At 50.3% G+C, this 22,819-nt stretch overlaps 1 protein-coding gene across 1 annotated transcript in view; it reads left to right on the top strand.

Moving 5' to 3' along the window:
* Positions 1-19,029, top strand: part of LOC111846217 (matrix metalloproteinase-16-like) — a 30,739-nt gene extending 11,710 nt beyond the window's left edge. The window contains exons 4-10 of the mRNA XM_023816225.1: positions 1,086-1,390; positions 6,585-6,746; positions 8,315-8,529; positions 12,886-13,024; positions 14,078-14,228; positions 14,410-14,525; positions 16,077-19,029. Of these exons, the coding sequence (XP_023671993.1) occupies positions 1,086-1,390; positions 6,585-6,746; positions 8,315-8,529; positions 12,886-13,024; positions 14,078-14,228; positions 14,410-14,525; positions 16,077-16,441 (1,453 nt within the window). The 3' untranslated portion in view covers positions 16,442-19,029. The remainder of the gene's footprint in view (positions 1-1,085; positions 1,391-6,584; positions 6,747-8,314; positions 8,530-12,885; positions 13,025-14,077; positions 14,229-14,409; positions 14,526-16,076) is intronic.
* The last annotated feature ends 3,790 nt before the right edge of the window (positions 19,030-22,819 follow it).

The raw sequence follows: 22,819 nt of genomic DNA, 5'->3' as shown, positions 1-22,819 counted from the left end.
TCCAGAACTCTCCAGATCATTTTTTTTTATCCGTGACCATGGCTGTTTACCATCTGAATCCTGGGTCACATGGTTCTGTCTGAGCCAGATTAAACTTGCTGTTACAGTTCTTCTGTGGCAGATGCCCTCTGCTCTCCCATCCTGCCTCTCCTCAGAAGAACTGGCCTCAACCAGCTACAGTATGCCCCCTGCTGTGTGGGAGGACTTGCAGCAGTTTAAAGTCACACAGACGCTCCAGCTGTTGTACCTTTGAATGAAAACCTCTGCTAAAATCCCCCTGTTTCAACGGAAGATGCTGTAATTGATATGAGGAGGTCTTCAGCTCATGAGGAGCTTAAACTAACAGGCATTAATCAGAAGGAATTAATGAAGCATCCACAGCTTGCCTGTGCTCTAGCAAGACATTTGTAATCCCACACAAAAAAAAAATGCAACTTTAGCGTCACCTCGAGAGAGAACGGGATCTTACTCATCAGTGAAGAAGGTCAGCATGTAGGAAAAGCCTGGGTGATGTTTTTGTGTGGCATCGATACACGTGGGTGGTCCTGGATAAGCCTGGATAATTCTAAGGTGTGGATCTGAGTCCTCATCATCCTGGGGGGCTGGTATGCAGTGTCTGACTTGTGTGTGTCGTACCTGGGGGCAGCATATTCGTCCTCTAACCCTCGCTTAGGTCAAGACAATCTTCCTCTGACCTCTCGGCTGGCCGTGGGCTAAGCATTTGTTAAAGCGTCCAGCTAGCCATCCATAATGAGTTCCATGAGAATAAATTAACAGAATGTTTCACATCATACTGACAGAGTTTGAGGTTATGAATGTTTAAGTATTAAGAACAAAAGTTGAAGAAGGAGATTTGCATCGGTAAAAGTCAGTGAAGGAGCCAGATTCGTGAACTGCTGACTTTTAACTCAAAAAATGACTTTTATTTTGAAGGGCCCTTGTGACTCTGGTCTGTCATGACTGGATGCTCTGGTGGCCAGCCAAACCCCTCAGATCCTTGGTGTGCTACCTCCGGTAAAACCTCATGCGCGTTTCCTCACGCTCTGCTGTTTGGCCTCCGCCCCCCCTGCCCCCCCGCCCCACAGCATAAAGAACGTGACACCCAAAGTGGGTGTGGCTGAGACGCACAACGCCATCCGGAGGGCCTTCGATGTGTGGCAGAGCGTGACGCCCCTGCGCTTCGAAGCCGTGCCCTACAGCGCCCTGGAGAACGGCAAACGTGACGTCGACATCACCATCATCTTTGCCTCTGGATTCCACGGCGACAGCTCTCCATTTGATGGCGAGGGGGGGTTTTTGGCGCACGCCTACTTCCCGGGACCCGGAATCGGAGGGGATACTCATTTCGATTCGGACGAACCATGGACTTTGGGGAATCCTAACCACGACGGTAAGAACCTTCGGGGATTCTCCTCCGAGCTGTCTTTCAATGAAATATGTACATGGTGTATGCAGACATGCATAAATAATGTCCTACAGTTACAACTGCGGACACGTCACAGAATTTGTTGGTGAAACAAAATGATTAGCAGTCAGACTGGCCTTGAAAAGTCAAAGCAGGGTACGAGCACGGAATAGAGGGCTGGCTGGTGGAGGAATTGTGGAAAACGGTACAGTCCAGTGTCTCCACGTTAATGGTACAGTCCAGTGTCTCCACATTAATGGTACAGTCCAGTGTCTCTACAGTCATGGTACAGTCTAATATCTCTGCATTCACGGTATAGTCCAGCGTCTCTGCATTCATGGTATGGTCCAGTGTCTCTGCATTCACAGTATGGTACAGCGTCTCTGCGTTCATGGTACGGTCCAGTGTCTCTGCATTCTCAGTACGGTTCACTGTCTCTGTATTCATGGTCCAGTCCAGTATCTCTGCATTTACGGAACAGTCCAGTGTTTCTGCACTCATGGTATGTCCGGTGTCTCTGCATTCACAGTATGGTCCTTTGTCTCTGCATTTGCAGTACATTCCAGTGCCTCTGCATTTATGGTACGGTCCAATGAAAATGGGATTCAGTCACCCCATGTCCTGAGACACATTAGTGTCATGGTTGACCTCTGTCTCCTTGCTGGGGCTTTGCTGTATCTCCGGTTCACGGCTGATTCACAGCTCGGTGTAGTACCTGCGCTCCGGGTAAATGGCCGTGACCCGAGCAGACAGGTAGCCACCATTGGGCAGATCCCCTGGGATCATGCGATCAGATCCCACGGTTGAATTTTCCCCACGGGCTTGTTGTGCCGAGAGCCTGTGCTGCCGTCGATGTCAGAGATAATGTCCCCTAGCTACTTATAAGGACTGGAATTCAGGGTTTTTCTGTAAGATTTGAGATACCGTCAAAGGCAAGCCAATAATATCCACTGGGAAGTGCATCAGATCCGAGAGGCGGGAGCAGGAAATGGATGCTCCATGTGGATTTTGGAAAGCAGGTTTGTGACGGTCGCCTGGGGTTAGGGGTCAAACCACCTCACATCCCAGTGGAAACCTGAACCTCTCCCACCAGACATTGTATCAGCACAGGAAACAGGAAGAGCACCTACGTGGTTTAATAGTATCCATTGAATTGCATCACAGGACGAGAGGATCAGCCTTGATGTCTTTGGTGTAGCCAAAGGGCCTGCAGCAGTACAGTTAATAAGTGGAACGTCCCCTCCAACCCTGAAAGGGCACGCTCATTCTGAGGGCAGATTGAAAAATGATTGGTTCAGAGAGATAACCAATCAGATTGCAGAGGAGGTGGGTCCAACTAATTAGATGTCTTAGTCCTGCCTCTTCAATATTCCCTCACAACATTATGGTATGAGTAAAACTCCCATGAGCAAAGGGCACCAAGCGGAAGGCATTTGAGCACAGAGGAGATTGATGTGTCCCCAGCGTAGCACGTTTGCCTGGTCTGCTAAAGGGGGCAAGAATGATAGATCTCTGGGTCATGATTTCTGAGCTGTTGAATATGGTGGCGGGTGGGGGGGAGGTAAATCTGGACCTCAGGGCCTCCCCCAGCACAGATCCCCCCCTCCTCTGTGAGTCTCGACGATTGCTGTCACCGTCATGGCTGGAGAGGAGACCACATTGGCGGGTGGGCTATGTAGCGGGTCTCGCGTTACATTGGCGGGTGGGCTATGTAGCGGGTCTCGCGTTACATTGGCGGGTGGGCTATGTAGCGGGTCTCGCGTTACATTGGCGGGTGGGCTATGTAAGCGGGTCTCGCGTTACATTGGCGGGTGGGCTATGTAGCGGGTCTCGCGTTACATTGGCGGGCGGGCTATGTAGCGGGTCTCGCGTTACATTGGCGGGCGGGCTATATAGCGGGTCTCGCGTTACATTGGCGGGTGGGCTATGTAAGCAGGTCTCGCGTTACATTGGCGGGTGGGCTATGTAGCGGGTCTCGCGTTACATTGGCGGGTGGGCTATGTAGCGGGTCTCGCGTTACATTGGCGGGCGGGCTATGTAGCGGGTCTCGCGTTACATTGGCGGGTGGGCTATGTAGCGGGTCTCGCGTTTGACAGCTAGCAGTGCTGGGATGGGGTCACACAGGAGAATAACTGTCCCAGGCGCCAGTGGAGGCACACGGTACAGTCTCCACCGATCTCGACCAGCCCGTTATCCTCTTGGCTGCCGGAAGGTTCTGGAAACGCATGGCGAGTGTGTTTTTAATACGGAGGTGATTCTACTCCCTGTGTCAAAGCAGTAAATCTGCCGTGTCTGGCTCTTGACTGTGGCGGCTGTTTTTATTTCTGACTTATTTCGGCACTCTGCCTGCTCTCTCTCCGCCGTGTGTGTTTATGTATCCGTGTGCCCTTAATGCAGGAGGAACCCCTCCTCCAGCGGTCACCTGTCTAATTAGGACGTGCTAATGGCTCTGAGGGAGGGCGGGCCTGAAGGGTTCGCCAGCTGCATTAATTGCAGGAGTGCGCAGCCTGTAAGACAGCCCTGCCGGAGCTGATTTGGCAGGTTGAACAGGTCTGAGGACCCTCTAAGTCTGACACTCCTTACGCACCTAATGTACCTCTCGATCCATCCAATAAGTGAGGCCTAGCCTTCAACTGTTGGCTATTTAAGGGAAATACTCATGTCATTTGAATTTGGAGAACCTGGGAGAGCATCCTGTTCTGTTACCTTCAAGGAAATGCTACCATTCGGGGTCAAGCCACACAAAACCAGGTTTTTGGATCTGTGTGTCACTCTTAGAACACAATCTGTTTATAGTCAACTTCAGAGCCCTGCTCATGGAGCTGCTGTCCCATTGGTCAGAGATCTGCTCTCCCCATTGGTTAGAATGCTGGTGTGCCATTAAGCCTATAGGATTCAACTCACAGCGCTGGGCAGTGATGGATGGTGGGATGGCCACTCCCCCTCCCATCAAACAGATCTGCAGATGGTGCTCTGTGGCAGTATTTACAAGGGGAGGAGGCTAATTAAATATTAATCCTTAGTTGTCTATGTCAGTGTTTACCAACCCAGTCCTCGGGGAACCCTGGACAGTCCACAATTTTGCTTCCTCTCACCTCCCAGCGCACCTGTACCAGGTATTCGGTGTTCCTGATTGGCTGGGAGCTGGGAGGGAGCGAAAATGTGGACTGTCCAGGATTCCCCGAAGACTGGGTTGGGAAACACCAGTAATTAAAAAACAGTCTCTGACTTTGACGGGAATTTGCCATCAGAGCCCGGAGTCAGCATCGGTTGTCTTATGCCTCCTGATTGCTGATTGGAGGAACAGCAAGAGGTGTGGCCTGCATTGATAGAGGGGCAAGGTCAATGAAGAGGGATGCCTGGAGAGGGAGAGATGTGTACTGTGTGTGTGTGAAACAACAATAACAGGGCAGCCCAGGTGACCGGAAAAGCGTTCATTCAAGTGATGAGAATAGAATTTCTGCACCTGAAAGTTCCGGGCACTGAGCGTAGCTTATCCTGGAGCTGGATAATTTAGAAACAATCTTTAATAAGTGTCTATTTAACACTTAACTTCTAGTTAAATTAGAAGCTTACAGGATTTGACAAACTTTCAGGTGGAAGGAGCTGGGGGGCGGGGACAGGTAACGACTGGAGCCGCCCCCACGCCGGGCCCGATCGCAGCGCTCTGCCGCTGATGGGATTTCACTCGCTCTTCATGGCTTATCATCCATCCTTTCAGGTTCCATCAGGAGGAGACATCCGGGTTTATCGTCTCTCCGCACTCGGCCTAATCCGTGGAAATGTAGATCTCAGAGCATTCCGGATTTCGCTGAAGCAGGCCGAGGCGCAGGCTCCCTTCCCCGGGCCCAGACCCGCGGGGGGTGCAGTCACTCTCTCACATTCCCTTCACACTCGTATTTCATCCCGCTTATCTGATCTCAAAACCCTGACACCCTAATGCAAAAAAGCAAATAAGAATATTTCTAAACGTTAAAGACAGTTTGCACATGTACAGCCAACATATATATCTTATTGTTTTTCAAAGTGAGTCACATTTAGATGTTTCTAGAAGGAGAGAGTGTCGCTGTCCTGTTCCTCTCAGGTCGGGTCCGACGTCGAACACAGATCCACATGTGACCACGCCGGCTTTCCGTGAACGTGCCTCAGTGTCACTGCGGGCTCAGAAGATGAGCAGAAAGGATGTTTTGAAGGATTAGTCAGCATTAAGCAAGCCTCACTGAGGGGAGCTGCGGTGCTGTCTTCAGTGCATTTTTCACTGCAACTTTTTCACATAATTGAAGTCGCATTAAACACATTTTGGGATTATTATGGTATCCAGATGTTGCCCTTGTCCCCTGAGGTTTGATGTTGGCAAACATACAGCAAACAGGCATCTTAAACCCTGGATGAGTGCAGTAGCTGTGTGGAACCCCTGTGTTGGTTTCTTCTGCTGTTTGGTTTCTTATTTAAGTGTAAGACATTTACCCAATGAGAGGGCTCTCCCTGCCTTTTCCATTTTGTCAGATTTGGCTTGCAGGCATGGTTCATACGTCATAGAAATGTAAGTTTTGCCTTTGACTAAAATACCAGGCTAGCAGGCATGGTTCTCTTTGGACTGATGCTGTTTCTCTCTGACCCGTGTCTTACGGGCCGGCAGTCCTGTCTGGTTTCTCTCTCCACTCGCTTCCTGTTTCCATCTACAGTGAAGCGGGTATCGAAAAATGGAGATGGGAACAGCAGACTGTTAATAAGTACATCGTCACCGGAGGACAGCCGGGGCTCGGATGGGAATCGCAGAGACAGAGGGCCGGCCTCTTCGGATCCACGTTCTGGCCCAAAGCGCAGACGTTTCCAGATGGAGTCGGTCCTGCTGAAGTGGCACCTCTTGCTGTGCTCCGCACAGAAACTCGCCGCGATGATAAAACACCGGTGCCCTCATTACTCACCAGCGTAACATCCCCGACCTCTGTTGGACACTCTGTTAATTCCATTTTCCTGGGCCGTATGGTCTCGCCGGCCTAACCTCTATGGATATTAAAACCCAAACAAGAGCGGGGTCTGCGATGGCCGAGATGCTCTTCTGGGACGCCATTCCTGTTTCGGGTTTTTTGAGTTCCTCTGACCACCCTTCGTCATCCCCGCAGCCCCCGCACGTCTCTGTCTGTCGCACTTCATTCCGCTGCCGCTGTCCCCACAGGGAACGACCTCTTCCTGGTGGCTGTGCACGAACTGGGCCACGCCCTGGGCCTGGAGCACTCCAACGATCCCACCGCCATCATGGCCCCCTTCTACCAGTACATGGATACGGAGAACTTCAAGCTGCCACAGGACGACCTGCTGGGCATCCAGAAAATATACGGTAAAGGTCTCTTTGGGTGGATCTTTGGGGAACGTCCTATGTTTTCACGGAGAGAGGGTGGTAAGGGCCGTCTTGGCCGGTAGCTCCCCAGCAAGACGGCGATCTCCAGCTTCTCGTGTGCTATGAGTCACCTTGCTTATTTACGTATTTGGCAAATGCTTTGGTCCGAACTAACATACGAGTGAAGATTAGAGAGCAGGATCAGACAGTCCCAGGAGCAATTGGCGGTTAAGGGTCTCAGCTCAAGGGTCCAACGGTGAAATCACTTTGGCAGGCATGGGATACGAACCGGTAACCTTCTGGTCACAGATACAGGTTCTAACCCACAGAGCCACACACCTCACACTCCCTGTCAGCAAGACTGCCGTAAAGTATATTGCGCTCGGTTTATTTTGTCAAAGAATATAATGGGGGAAGTCCTCAGCGTGCTTGTGTAAATGACCACTCCATGGATTCCACTCCTGCGTGTCCCTGACGACTGCTGCGATATTTTATGCTCACTCCTCGTCTCATAGGCAAGCATGGTGTGAAGAAGCCGCCACACGAAAAGCCTCACACGTGTTTTTCATATCCCTCCTGTCGTACGTCGAATCACACAGTCGTCCAGTGAGGAGCCAGTGAGGCAGGATGCCACGAAGGAACATTTTATCCACCAAAACCAAACATGTTTATTCTTCCTCCGCCAATCAGTGCAGATTCACCCCTCTCTATTTGCAGAGATATACCCAATAGAGCCGACATGATTAGAGTTTTGCCCTTTTCGCAAAACGATTTGACAAACGAGTGCTATTTTATCATCTTTTACGCCCTGTGCCAGCTAATGCAGCGGTTTTCCTTGTAATCAGCCTGCACACATTTTGCCGCGCTAATTAACAGTTTACTCTGCTGCCTTAATGAATTTTCTAAATGAATGTCATTTCTGCATTTTAATTTCGTCTTCAGAGAGGGCAATCCTGAACATATGGAATATTCCCGGGATTAATATGAAAATGACTTGCTCGCACTCAGGGCAAAGTTATTGTGCCCGAATTGGTTGAATTCAGCCGAAACTAATTTGAAGAAGTTTCGTATTGCCGTGTCTTATCTGAGAATGACAAAACAGATTTGTTCGGAAACTTAACGCCGTCAACAGTGGGACAATCATTTAAAATATTAACCCCTTTTTTCCTGTGCGGCGTGAGAAAGACAAAACTGAGTTTCACCCATAAAGATGTCATGTTCAGCGCAGACTTCAGTTTTAAAGGTGACACAGGGATTGGGCACAGCCTGCTTGTAGGGCCTGTGAGTATTACGGTGGCCGTGTTTTCCCTGAGTAGAGAGAATTTTGTGCTGAATGTGCTAACGCACACCTTCTGTTATGCTGTTGAAGGGTTTGTTGGACGTTCTGAGATGTTTGTAATGCTGTGCAGGTCCACCGCTCCTCAGAAAGGCCCTAGGGCATAGTTTCCATCCTCAGGTAGATTGACGACAGCCCTTGGGGTTGAAAGGGAGCCTGTGAGATGGCAGAGGTGTATTCTCCAGTACTGTGTACCATCAGGTCATGTATTCTTCTGTGTTTTCCGCTTCAGGTCCCCCTGACAAAGTTCCCCAGCCGACCCGGCCACTACCGACGGTCCCGGCCCCCCGCTCCCACCCACCCGACCCCCGCAAGCACGACCGCCAGACTCGGCCGCCCCGGCTGCCCTCCGGAGACAAGCCTACGTACCCCAATGTCAAGCCCAACATCTGTGACGGCGGCTTCAACACGCTGGCGATCTTGCGGCGGGAAATGTTTGTCTTTAAGGTACGAGGCCGACGGGGAGCAGCCCCCCTACCCCGTCTCTCGAGCATAGGCTCACGGGCGAACCAACCAGGCAACACGCTGAGCTTTTCGTTTTTTTTTTTTAAAGCGGAGGACAGGAAGTGCAGAGGGTTGGTCTGCGTGGCCCTGCAGTGCAGAGATTGATGTACTGTCCACACTGTCTCCGGGTGTAAGAGTCTCGGCTGCCGGGGACGGATTTATGTAGCTCTGGCGAAGCGAAAGGTTATCTTTTCTTTGGTTGGAAATCCCCCCCCCAATACCTCCCCCCCCCCCGCCAGTGGAGTTTATGACAGTGTCATCTTCAGTGCGGAAAATCGCCCATAAGTCACCATGTCCTCCCTTCATCACCCTCCCCCTGCAGGCCGGAAAGTTCTGTGTAGGATGCTTTCAGATACGGGGCCTCCGGAGCGGACCGTGGGGGCTGCATGCCTTGTCGGTCACCCTCCCCCAGGACCCCTCAGCTTGACAGACTCAGGCAGACTCAGGGGAATTGTGGCTAATGGCAAGGCCCTGATGTCGAGGCTGTCTTTGGGTGTTTCTCAATATGCGTACTTGACCGTACTTGTGTTGTCGTGTACTCGTTTTATGTCATCTTCCATTGCCTAAGCCCAGTTCCAATACTAAGAACAGTACAGAGGACGGTAAAAATCCCCGGTTTTTGGTCTTGCCCCTCCACTACTATCAAGGCTACATCAGTTGCATCCTCGCCAAATAATTAATAATAATTAATAATTGATACTTTATTGATCCCCGTGGGGAAATTGTTTTTATGCCTCCCTCAACTTGAGACCAATCCCATGATTCATTGCAGCCCAAGTTTGTTCTTGGGAGGCAAATTAGCAAGACCACAAGTACAATCTTTGCATTCTTGGTATTGAGAAGCACTCTGTACCATTCTGTAGGATCAATTTTGCTGTAACTAAGCCCATGCCACCCAAGCCCCCCCCTCCCCTCCATGGAATGTCTTCCCGCAAGCATGAATGATGCGGTTTAATTTCAGGGCCATGGAAAAAAAAATGATGTGATGAATGTGGCACATGGAGCTTGAGGAGGAGAATGACCACATGCAGTGGGTTCAAGCAGCAGCTGATTAGGAGCTGAAGGGGGGGGGGGCACTTTGGAGAGTCTGAGGACACGCTTCGCAAATTACCGGCTATTTTTACTCCATTGTGTGCGGAAACATGCGACCGGCTGCCGTTTTTACTTCTGACTTGCCGAGCTGCTGCTTTTAATTGGGGCCACACTGTAATTGTTGGCTGAAAGGATTAGAGAAAGGGAAACAGGCAGTCAGAGTTAGGAGCTTAATGAAACATTTTTTCCCCTCTAAATTTTCTCTATGGCTCTAATCATTCATCATTAGCAGATTAACCAGGAGGCCGTATTAAGGGATTTATGTGGACTGAAGGTGTGGAGTGGCCCCGTAACCAGGGGTCAGCTTCCCGTGTGGGCGGCAGCTGTCCGTATCCCAGCTGTACCGAAAGCGCCCATCTGGACCCCGGCTGAGCTGGCGTGCTGGCGCCGTGTGGCCCGTGGGCAGAGCAGAGAAGGCAACAGGCCTTCGGCACATCTGCTAGCTTTCACTGAGGCTCCGCCCCCACAGAGCGGCCCACTTGCAGAGCACGCACACGCACGGTGTCACAAAGCGCGTCACCACAACCCGTGCATGGAAATCAGCTCAGGCTGCATTTATGGCCATAATTAGGGGCCTCGGGAGGAGATGGGCCCTCAGGAATGTCACGTTCCAGTTTGGTGGGGACCGGACAGACCTAGGGTTCAGGGTGAGGTCATTGATGCTTGCTGCCCTGACCACAGGAGACTCAGACAGGGCGACCCCGTGGTAGTCTGAGCAGAGCTGCAGGGTACGAACATCGGCCCTGAAGTAGGACGAGAGGTGGAATGGGGAGATGGCGGCCCCGAGACGCTTCAGAGGGACGGCAGGAGTGACTCTCTCATTATCGCAACTTAGCCCAGATCCTGCAATCATTGCTCCTGTTTATCCCACATAATTATCTATATGACAGTGTGTGGGATCCCTTCCAAGTCATGTAGCGTTTTTTTCTTACAGTAAATGATCGGTTTAAAGATTCTTCATTTGGAAAGGCGTAGGGTTAGCTCAGTAGGAGCGGGACCCAGTGGTGATTCGGAACGTCACCCTTGGGTGTGTCCGCTCCGATGCTGCCCCCACACCTGCTCCTGTCCGGATGTGTGTAGCCTGGCCCTGCCTGAGAGACCACCGCTTCGTGTCTTTGTAGGAAGCGTGAAGTGTACAAAGTGCTGTGGCTGCCAGAGTCCCATGTGATGCAGAGAGGTGCCTTTCCTGGCTTCCTTAGGGCCTGCATTCGCGCATAAAACATCACAGAGAACAAGAAGATGGCTTATTTTCTCAGACCGCATTATTAAATTGGAAAACAACATGTTCCCACATGCATGTGAATAAACAGAGCTGTTAAACTGAATAGGTTTTCAGGACAGGTGAGACTCGGTATCCCCTGGAAACGGGCTGGCCGTAATTACGGCTAATGCGCCGCGTTGGGTTTCGCTCGGCAGAATAATGGCCTCCTATGGCCCGCCTACAGTAGGCTCGCTCCAGCAATTTAGTGTCATTGCGGTGCAGTGTGATTACAGAGGACTCCTCCAAATGGTGGGGAGCCGTGCCTAGGCCCTCATTTCAGCTGCGGGGACGCGGAGCATGCTTTCCTGTTATGGAGGGGAACACGCCTCATCCCATTTCACCACTCGCTCAGTCTGTTTCCAATTATCTTCAGAGAGGCTGCTCCAAATGACAGAAGCAGCTCAACTTCGGTGCATCTCGGGGGTGGTTAGGTGACGACAGCCTCATCTGCTGGATGAGGTGCCGTGAGGGTCCTGCCCCCTCTCCAGGGCCACACCACACAGGCTCGGCCTCCGATCCACTGGGGGAGGAGGGAGGAAGGGAGGGAGGGGGAGGGGGGAGTCTGGCTGGGCCACGATGGCTTCCCCAGATGAACTTCCTGTCCCCTGTGAGTTTTGGCCAACTTTTCCCGCCTCTGGGCTCGGCTGCAGGAAGGAGAGCGGAAAAAAATGTAAGACGGACACACCTTATACTCGAAAGCCCCATTTTCCACGGCTTCAGCTGGCCTGCTCTCGCGGAACGAGGAACACACATATTCAGCACAGAAGGAGATCGCTGCCGGGCAGGGGGGGTTGCAGGGGGCATACAAGGCCACGACCTTTCAGGACTCCTCAGCTGGGACGTTTGGATGGGGTTAGAGCTGGACCAGCACAATCGATTGACCATTGTGATGTGAAGACCAAACCCGGTGTGGTGCTGGTGTGTCTGAGGCGGCCTGGCTGAAAGTCAGTGTATGTGTAACTGCCACACCCCCTGGGAAAGCAGAGTTATGACGACCTGAAACTCTCCTAAAAAGGGCAGACAAGTCCATCGGCTTGTCAGCAAAGGCATCTTTGAGCGCGTCTTCTGCTCTTAGCCCTCTAACACGACACGTTAACTCGATGCATTGATTACCGTTGGGTGCGTGAGCCCGTGTAACGCACCGCTAAGTAAATAAAAAGTAAATGTTCCTGTACGTCACTTGTTACTTAATGAGCCTGTCCATCATAACTAGAATTACGATGCATTAAGGAGTCTGTATATTCTTATGTGTGACTGTCACCTGCTGGTCGTCAGAGTGACTGGATGGTGATCTGACGAGATTCAACATCTTTCTGCCTATGAACCCTATTTAAGCACATTTTGGAGAGAATTACGCTTGTGGCTGCAGCGAGCTCCCAGAGTGCAAATGGGAATCTTGCCTGGACCTCCGAGGTGAAGGCAGCTGTGAGAGCAGAGCGTGACAGGTGCTTTCGTGCTGATCCTCATTCGGCACACGCGTGTGGGAGCCATTCAGGAACACGTCTGAGAGCGCCTGATATATTCCTCTGCGAACCCCTCGCCCCTCTGGCCTCTACATCTTTTCCTTACACTTTGGTCGACACTGTGGAAACAGCAATCAAACTGCACCCTTGGGCTACATAAATCTATCTTCTGCTTCTTCTCCCCTGAAGCGGTTCCATAAACCACAGACTGTTGTGTTTGAGAACAATGCAAAACCAGATCGTTCGCGGGTCCCCTCGTGGTCCATGGTGATTTACTGCAGCTCAGACCAGTGTAATTTTGGGCTTGGTCTCTTCTGGTGGTCGGGTGGTCTGGTCCACTATAGTCTGTGGTGAGGGAGGGCTGGGCTGTTTTTCTGGAGATGCTCCCTGCTGGTTCCTTACCCACAATGATGAAGCCTGGACTTTGACCATATTAGGGTCTCGGTAGTGAGGAAACTCTCTCCTCTCCTTTCCTCTCCTCAGGATCAGTGGTTCTGGCGAGTCCGAGACAATGCTGTGATGCCCGGCTACCCCATGCAGATTTCATACTTTTGGAGAGGGCTGCCACCAAAGATCGACGCCGTGTATGAGAACAGCGAGGGCAAGTTTGTCTTCTTCAAAGGTAAGACAGCAGCCCTGAGGGATGTAGACCTAGGAGGGAACCTTAATCACCCTTCAGGCAGTGATGTTTTCTGGGGCTTCATGTTAAAGAGGAGAACCTGTTACTGTAAGGGTTTTGCCAAATTTGCCTGGAAAGGACGGGAACGCAGTGTGTAAATAGGAGCATGTTTGAACTCCGGAGCATCATCAGACACTCACCAAGAGCTTGGGCAGCAGATACCTACTGCGTTAAATAGTGTTAATGAGGACTGCTCCAGCAAAGGGCACTAAGGCATAAATGCATCTACAAGAGGCACTCTCACTCACTGAGTGCTGAGCTTGAAGAGTACTGCATCCATGGATATCTGCTTTCCAAGGTGGGACTCAACAGAGGGGAAAGATTTAGAGTTGTTAATTTACCTACCAGTGAGTAAATCCTCACCCAGACTGAATTATGGCTGTCTGCCTCCTGCACTTGTCTAACTCCAGTCAAGCCGTTAGCATCGCAGGCTGTTAGCGGCTTTGTGGGCAGACAGAGCTCCTCTCTGAGCGACACGCCCAGCTGCCTTTATTGAGTACCCCTTTCTGCCCAAGCCATCCGGCAGCAGCACGCTTCGGATATTGTGACATCCCGAAATTGGAATTTGAATGGCGTCAGTATCCGTGCCCCATCGGGGCCCGTGGCGGCGGTTTATTTTGATGATGAAATGGAAACAGCGGCGCGGGGTGTGAAATTGGATGTTTATTCTGCCCAGCACTGACAGTCCCTGTAAATTAATGCAAATATCTCCATCCTGCGAGACGTGGCGGTACCAGAAAGCTTCATCTAATAGACAGCTGAGATGAGTTTTGTGCTGGGGAAGGGGTGAAGGGTCATTGGTCCGAATGTCATGCAGATTTCCTGCATGGAGCCTCTGGCATTCCATGTGGCATTAGCACCCGCCGCTTGGTCCCGCCTCGGCTTGGGGGTCGTCGTGATGGCTTCTGGGGGACGGCTTTCGTTAGCCGTAGCAGAGGTTGCTTTGCCATGTCAACGCTCTCTCTCTTTTTTTCCTCCTGTCCCCTCCCACCCCAGGGAACCGCTTCTGGGTCTTCAAGGACACGACGCTCCAACCCACCTATCCGAAGGACATCTCCTTGTTCGGGAGCGGAATGCCGACGCAGAACATTGAGACAGCCGTATGGTGGGAGGACGTGGCGAAGACCTACTTCTTCAAAGGAGATAGGTCTGCTCTGGCGCCCGGCCGCGGTGCCCTTATGTCACTGTTTACACCCGGGGGCAAGCAAGTGTTGTGGTGCTGTGTCAGTGCTTGTGCCTGATGACCTCACCACCTGCATGCGGGCTCCCTGAAGCCACCGCCCCATGACTTCCTGGGTGATGATTTTTGCCCCCCTAATACCGTGCAGATACTGGAGATACAATGAGGAGATGAGGACCATGGACCCGGGATACCCCAAACCCATTACAGTATGGAAGGGCGTCCCAGCATCTCCCCAGGGGGCATTTGTGGACAAGGCTAACGGTAAGGCCCTGAGAGATGGAGTCGGTCTTTCAGTGTCTTCTCGGGTGAGGACCAGAGTACCAGCTAGCACGCCTGATCCCCTGATCTCCCCAAACTGGTGGTCCTGCATTTGTTGGTGTCAAACTGCTTGCCCAGAGTGTATCCGGTCCTAAAGCCATGGTCTGGTTGATAGCCATGTCCCAAGCCTGGCTGCCTTGCTACATGCAACACTTTGTCACACGTTGTCACTTGAGGACATGCTACACCCCCCCCCCCCCCCCCCGAGCTGTGACTCACACGTGTAGTGTCACACGGTGTGTTGGCGTGGTTACTGTCAGTGGCATGATGATCTGGAAGGTGACTCGGAGAGGCATGCTGAAAAACATTAAATCTAATAACTGACGAATCATGAAACTACAGATCATATGCCGCGTAATTATCTATAACATGTATTTTACTTAAAAAGGCACCCAGGATTCTGAATTAATTCCCCAGGGGAGAGCAGGCCAGGCAGCCGGTTTGCTTGGAGAAAAGACAAGGGCCTTTTGATACTTGGTCCGGGGCCAAACAGGTGGGGGGTGGGCTCAAAGCCCAAGAGCCGCTCTGATTGGCTGTACGCCTAGCCATCTGGTGCATGAGAGGAGGGGGGCTGGGTCTGCTCGGGGCGGCAGGAACCGGCTCCGGCCGGTGGACAGACGTAGGCTGCCTGTACACGTCAAAGTTCGGAAAGCAGGCCGCCTCGTCGGGCTCCGCTTGGCCGGCCGCTCGGTGATGCCGCTGACCTTAATTACTGTTTTTACCAATAGTGCCACACGGTTAGCATGCAGCTAGGGGGTTAAGGACCTGGGCAGTAGTGATGGCTAAAAAGCCATGTCAGGTGCTTTGTATCCCGGCCCCTACACCCTCTCACAGCCCTAAAGAGGGTGGTGCTGTTTCTTGGTGAAAAGCCATTTTGTTTGTCTGGCCGCCTTGCTGAGGTGGAGGCCGTGGATATAGCAGAAAGGTCTGAGTAGCATTGTTCCACTTCCTCAATGGGTGCGTCCAACATAAAGCCATTCTGCGTCCCCCAGTCCACAAAGCCCTTTTGCTATACCCTCCTGTAAAATCATGGCAAGCTGGATGGTGCTTCCCCCACTGAAACCTCGAGCCTCCAGGTGATAGACTGCAGATTGACACCCACCCACAGAACCATTTAATCTCCCTAATTTGTCCCCAGGGGTAATCTTGCTTCCCTTACTCATTAATGCCTCAAATCACCCCAAAAAAGGCAAGCGGGTACATTCAGTCTTATCCCCGGCACATCCCTAGCCAAAGAAACCCAGGCCTTAGCTGTGGTTTGTGGTTCCCTGAACTGGGGGGGACGTCCGACAAACACAATAACACTCACGCAAATAACCAAACTCACAGATCATCAAAACAGGAAGCGGGGTGGATGCCCTGACAGGGTCAGGCCAGTTTGCTCCGTTAGCATTGTGCCTTTGTGTTTACGGAGGGCGGCGTTCTGCACCGCCTTGCCTGTCCTGAGAGGATGAGACAGAGGGAAACAGGAAGTCTCTTTCTGTCCAACTGCAGGCTTTACCTACTTCTACAAAAACAAGGAGTATTGGAAGTTTAACAACCAGAAGCTGCGCGTTGAGCCGGGATACCCCCGCTCCATTCTGAAGGACTTCATGGGCTGCGATGGCTTGACGGACCGGGACCGGGAGCCGGACGTGGGCCGGGACCGGGAGAGGCGCCCCCCAGTGGAGGAGGACGACGTGGACGTGGTGATCAAGCTGGAGAGCGCGGCGGGCACGGTGAAGGTGGTGGCCATCGTGATCCCGTGCGTGTTGGCGCTCTGCCTGCTAGTGCTGCTCTACACGGTGGTGCAGTTCAAGCGCAAGGGCACGCCCCGCCACATACTGTACTGCAAGCGCTCCATGCAGGAGTGGGTGTGAACCCCCCCCACCCCCCGGGGGCTGTCGCTGACGTCGGCGGGGATGGGAGCGGAGCCTAAACCCCTTCCGTTTTGCCGAGGGGCAGTGGGCCTTCATGGACGCCCCCCGCCCCCCCAGGGATAGTGTTTGACCACTCCCCCCATGTTGGCCCCTCCCCCTCGCATCTGCTCCGTGTGCCCGTGTGGGACGGGAGGAAGGTTTTCGGATCGGACGCTCCCCACAATGCACCCCGTCAGTCTCCATCAGATCCAGTCTCACTTTGGCTGAGTGAAGCTGCCAAGTTTGTACCATAACTTTTCCCCGTCCCTGATACACCCTTTAAAAGCTCATCACATTTGACCATTGTTTCTACATAATTTATTTGTACTGTTTCTTTTCTGTTAAAGTACTATTCCCTTTAACTTCAGATGAAAAGAAATACCCAAACCAAATAAGCTTTTTTGTCCAAAGAGGATGGTTTTTCTTTTTTTTTTTTGTTAAATCGCTCCTTTATTTATTTTTCTGTTGTTTCCATTGCTTCTCTGCCTCTCAAATCCTCACTTTGCTGGGGACTAAGACTTTGACTGTTGTGGCAGTCTGTGTCAAAACAGGGGCCAAAATTTCTCTGCAATATTTTTTTAAACCGCCTTAATTACAGATTACATCGTGTTTTCTCTCTCTTTCTCTCTCTCAGACACACACACACACACACACACACACACACACACACACTGCTTGGTTTATTTGTCCATAACTGGCATTCATATCCCCTGTTTCTGTTTGTCCCTTGATGAATAGGCGTCCGTTTATAGATTTCGCCGGTATTGGGTCAGCCAGGGAGGAGGATGGATAAGCTGAGCGTAAACACAGAATATATCGATCGCTACCAGTGAAGTTCACAGTCGCATTTGCGGGAATTTTCCAGATGAACGCCAGGATATCATATCTCTGTCCGTCTGACTATATTACATTGTTATTACAAATGCAAGGTTGAAGGATAAATACGGAAATTAAATCCAGCTGTAGTCTCTGCGCCAATCATCATAGGACTGAGAAGTCCTCTTTTCACAAATTACTTCAACAGGGGCTCTGAAATGACTACACAAAGGACGAGAAAATGACCGAGGCCTCGCAGTACAAAGCCTGTGAAATAGGCCTACCACAGCAGGAGAGCCCCCACTGTAATAAAGCTACAATAAAGGAGCCTCATGATTCAACTGGTGCACGTTGGTGGTTCTGACAGAGGAGGAACCTTCTACACAGATCATCACGCGAGAAGCCCTTGGCCACGCCCCCATGTCGCTAAAACAAGCGCCTGGTTACGATATTCCGTTTTTTTTTCTTTGTGCAAAGTTAAAATACTTCGTTAGCAGCTATATGTACGATCCAGACTCCTGACCTTTGGTGGGAAAAGACTTGAGCGAAATCCGTCAGCCGACGACTCGAAATGCTGTGGAACTTTCCGCGTTATTAATGTATAATATAAATGTACTGTAGTGGTCGTGAACCGTTAAGGAGATCATATTTATTGCCATTTAATATATAACTGCTTTATCTGCTGGCTAGGAGCCCTCAGCTCTAAGACATAAACTCCCTGCCCTACATCACGGGAGGGGTGTCTTTGGGTTTTAAGGCAAACAGGTGCCCCGCCTAATTCATTTAATAAAGGACGTTTGCTTCAAAACGACTTTTTTTTTTTTGGAATATTCTAGACACAGTATATAGTGTAGATACTGTTCTTTGATATACAGACTTATGCAGTATTTTCAGGAACAAAGACTTGCTACTTTGAGGTCTGAAATATTTGAAGATTTTTTTTGTTTTCTCTGGCCAAATGTAAGATGGCGATGTGGCGCCTCCCTTTGTACATAACAGGAAATGTCCAGTGTTGTTGACTATGGTTAGGGAGGAGCCACCGGAGCCTTATGCAAACCTTGCCATCGCCTTGGCCATGTTTCACGGGGGGTTACCTCAGCGGGACTGTTCCGTACCTGGCCACTAGGGACCCGGCCCTTACTTGGTTGGAGCTTGGTTGGATGTGGTCCCCATCCTCACCAGACAAGCCCCCCCATGTGCTTAGCCTGCAAGGTATGGATCAATACCAATAGTACTGTAAGTAATTAGCACCAGTAGCTAACACAGATCAGTTTGGACCCTACAGTAAGACCAGAACGACAAGGACCCCCCCCCAGGTCAGTCTGCTCCTCTCATAATATCTTCATGGCAACAATGCAAAATGGCCTTTTTAGCAATTTTCAGCCAGTTCTGGGTTCGATCACTTTCCCCTTTTCTGCGCTAATGTTTTCCTTTCGAACACCGAGTGTCATCAGACCGAGCGAGTCGAGTCCTCGTAGCTTCCCGAGGGTCCGGATACAGGGTCACCACCTATAGTGGGGATCCGTTGTAGGTAATGAGATGGGGCAGCCAGAGATACCTGTGAAGGTCTGTTGGCTGGACGAAGAACGTATATCTTTAAAAAAAAGTGTTTTAATGTTTACAGTTACTGATGTATCTTGGAAATGCGCTGGACTGTGTCCGTGTTTTTTTTGGAGAGTGCATGCTATTGGTTTCCTTTTATCATTCTGGCGAAGAGAGAGCCCCGCCCCCACACCCCCCCTCCCCCCCCCCCTCCAGACACGTAAATGTTTTCACCGTCTCAATGTTTTGTTCCTTTTGATGTGGGGAGTGTCTAAAAATGGCTTTCACGGTTCTTTTCGTCCACTGTGCTGATCCCCATTGTCTCATTGCATTGTATTTAAGAAGGACCATCTTGTCAATCAATAAATGGATCAGAACATCTGCCAGGCTTTTCCGTGTTCTTCTATACTGTACGTCCAACGTGGCTCTCCGTGTCCGGGTCACTCTCTTACTCTGTGGCTCCAGCACAGGGACAAACCAGCTTCATCAATGATCGGTTTTTGATCCACCATGTTCCGTGCAGTGAAACCTGAGTTTAACAGTAGGTATGAGTGTTTATGTCATCAATTTATTTGTTAGCAAAAAAAAGTTAACTTTTGCAGAAAATGCAATATACATGCTGTTTCCATCCATCAATCCATCCATCTCCTATAACTTGTCAAGTACAGATTTGTAGTGGGCACGACCCATCCCAGACGTCACTCCCCAGGAATCACACATGCTAATTCCATTACAGATGTCTCTTCCCAGAGCCTCTTGAAAGGGCACGTTTCCCTGGATCAAATCAGATTAAGCTCCCCGCTCAATGGTATTACAATCAGGTCCTACCAGGGGTTTCAAACAGACCCTGAGGGAAGATCCCACATCCTGAGCCACTACACAACCTATTGCTCCTTTCTCCATTTACATAAAATGTCCCTGATTCGCTTTGTATATGCACTAGAGTGGTCTGAGAATAAGGCATAAACCCAGACTCATTTGAAATGACATATCCGACTCATCTGAAACCTTTGAAATGTGTAATAAGCCGTGAATGTTACCTGCTACAGGAAGTCCTTTTCTGTCAGCTATCTTGTGCTAAATCTGCCCCCCCCCACCACCCCCCATGAGAGTTTTTTTATAGATCCTAGCACTCGAGTCACTCTCACCTCCTGTAATTCATCCCATCATATAGTTAGTGCTAATTTTGAGTGTCATCAATGGGAATTTAATGGGCTCCAAATTGGCACAGCGGTTGACAAGACTTCGGCTAATGAAGGTTCTAGAAGCAGCGCGGAAGCCCTGGGATGGGAGAGCGCGACGTGCAAGGAGCATATGCTCTACGCCGCCGTCAAAGTGTTTACGGCTGTTTACGTTGGCTGTCAGTCTGGGTCGCTTGCTGTAGGCCCGAAGTCTTCACGTGCTGTTTACAGCTTTCAGCTGTTGGCAGAATCTGTAAAGCAGCTTGTAAAATGGGCCTCGCATCGTGTTTTTGCACGAAAAACTCACCTTGCTTGCTCAGAAAAGGCGGCAGATGAGCTATAATTCATTACTACTTTAAATTCGGTTAATGAAATTGGTTGAATGAGCACAGCGGTGTCACGACAAAAGCGGCAATGTTTTCGTAGCGCTGAGAGCGTCTATTCAGCCCCACACGATTACGAGAACGATATCGGTGACAGATTAGCTCAGCCTCTTGCGTGTGGTAACCATGATTTTTAAAGCTGCATCTTGTACTCCTTAGGTAATGAATTTCAAGGAAAAGCCAGAGCACTGTGCTGAAGGAGCTTTCAAAATCAGGGATTAAGCGTTTGGTAAGAACAGGTCAGGGTGGTTTAGAAAACATGCCACAAACTGAATGTCCTTATGACTACAATTTGCTCATTAATTAAGAAATGGAAGGTGTATCGTATCAGGACACTAATTAGATCCCAGACACGGGTGGTGAAAAGCACCATTGTGAGGTCAGGAATGCATCACAGGAGCTCCAGAGTCCAAAGCCCAGGGCTGGAGAGATGGTGGGACCCTCAACAATATCTAGAACGTTCTACTGTGGTGAAAGTGAGGGTCTACCAATTGAGGTTTCAGCAAATGGACCAAATCTCTTCCATCCATCCATCCATCCATCCATTCATTCTTCTGGAGTAACCCTCTGTGTCACAGGGTGCCCATGATCTGGGCCACACCTAGAGAAGCATATGGCGTAATTCACTGAAGTTTAGCTCAGGTAACAACCGTGGTAAAAGCGTCCTAACACCCGACGAGAAGGCTGCAGACTCACGCTCCCTCCCTTCAATTCAGCTTCAGATAGTGACCACACCCAAGCAGGAGGCCAGAGGGATCTGCAGGAAACCCACACAGAGATGCTCTCCAAGATCACGGAATCGAGTGAACAATGTCCAGGCCGAACAGATGAGGTGCTGGAGCCCCGCTTTCTCACAGTTTCCATCTCTGCTCAGCTCCCCACATCACCCCCTCCCCACCCCCCCCCCCCCAACACAAGCCCCGCAGAGGTGGGGGAGGATCGGGTTTGAAGGGGGACACGTATGTTTTGGCTCCACTTCTAAACACACATACAGAGGAAATTACACTTCAGGCCTGTGACAAGAGAATGGCAAGTATACAGAGAGATTGAGCCTTTGTATGAAAGAAGGTCAGTTACATCAAAAGTGTCTCTCAGTAAATCAATAAAAAGACATTGCATTCTGTTGAATTATTAGTGTGACTCTGATATCCATCCACATGGTACTAATTATTCCCTAGTACATATTGAAACAGTATTAAATGCTTATCATCACTGATACGTTTGGTTGTCATGTGATCAGTCTCCAGGGGTCAAGAGGGGTCAGGTTCGCCCCGAGAGCCGATTTTGCCCAAATCCCATTTCCAGCTCTGAATGGCAGCCGTGAGCCATATCGCTCCATGCATCCAACATTCCGGGGTTTGCACCTTGTCCAGGAAGTGCCAGATGTATAAAAAAACTATTTTGTTCCCACAGTAGCCACATGTGACGAACCGTTTTTAAAATCCCAGCAACAAATCATTTAAGCAAACATGCCGCAGACGGCTTCTCTGCCACTTCTTCTTCCACTGTCTGGTATTTTGTTTTCTCTGGGGGCTCCGGGGAGGAAACAGGGATACAGGAAATGTCCCGCATGTCTGCCAACGACATGGCAGCAAAGCCGGTTCCTCGCCATCCATTCGTGCCGGGCGGCGTTATGAATGCTACACTGTTCCTTCCCGGCCCTGCGGCTTTTTGACGACTCACCCCGTCGCTGTGCGTTTATTCTCAAGGTCGTCTCCTTCCTCTAATGTTATTTTCCCTTTGTGTGCGAGCGAGCGAGTGAGCGAGCGGCCCCGGTCACCGGGAAGCCTGCCTCAGCTACCGACAGAGGTCAGGACCCCACAAAAGAACCAGAGAGGTACCGGGAAATCTGAGCTTTGATGGGTCTCTTAGCGTAAACATAGTTACGTTCACCTTGTCATGGAATGGTTCAGCTCAGTCACATAACGAACCAGATGCCAAGGCAACAACAGTTCTTTAAAAATGTAGAAATATTTACTAAGGTAGTATGATCCAAATACAGACACTCCCTGGGTTACGAGGCCCGTTTTGTGATATTTAAATGTTTTTCACTTTCTGTACATAATTCAGTAAATTACATGAGATATTCACCACTTTTTTTTGTAATATTTAGGCTTTGTGTTAATGATTTTTAAGTGTTCTAAGCATGTTTAAGGTAGGCTAGGCTATGATGTTTGTTAGATTAGGTGTATTGTATTAAAATGCATTTTCGCCTTACGATATTTTCGCCTTAAAATAGACTTATCGTATTGTAACCCCATCGTAACCTGGGGAGGGGCTATATACTGTATATGCCGGGGGTTTTTGTGACTTTGTGGTCTCTGTCGTCTGTGTTTGTGAAGTTCACTGCATTCTCATCAGGCGTTTCATTGTTTGTGGTGAAGAAACCGGTCATCTTAGGCAAGTTTCCTGTTCAA

Source organism: Paramormyrops kingsleyae, chromosome 4 (genome assembly GCF_048594095.1).
Source record: "Paramormyrops kingsleyae isolate MSU_618 chromosome 4, PKINGS_0.4, whole genome shotgun sequence".
NCBI lineage: Eukaryota > Metazoa > Chordata > Actinopteri > Osteoglossiformes > Mormyridae > Paramormyrops > Paramormyrops kingsleyae.
Note: the sequence above shows the minus strand (reverse complement) of the source record. Positions and strands in the feature narration are given on the sequence as shown.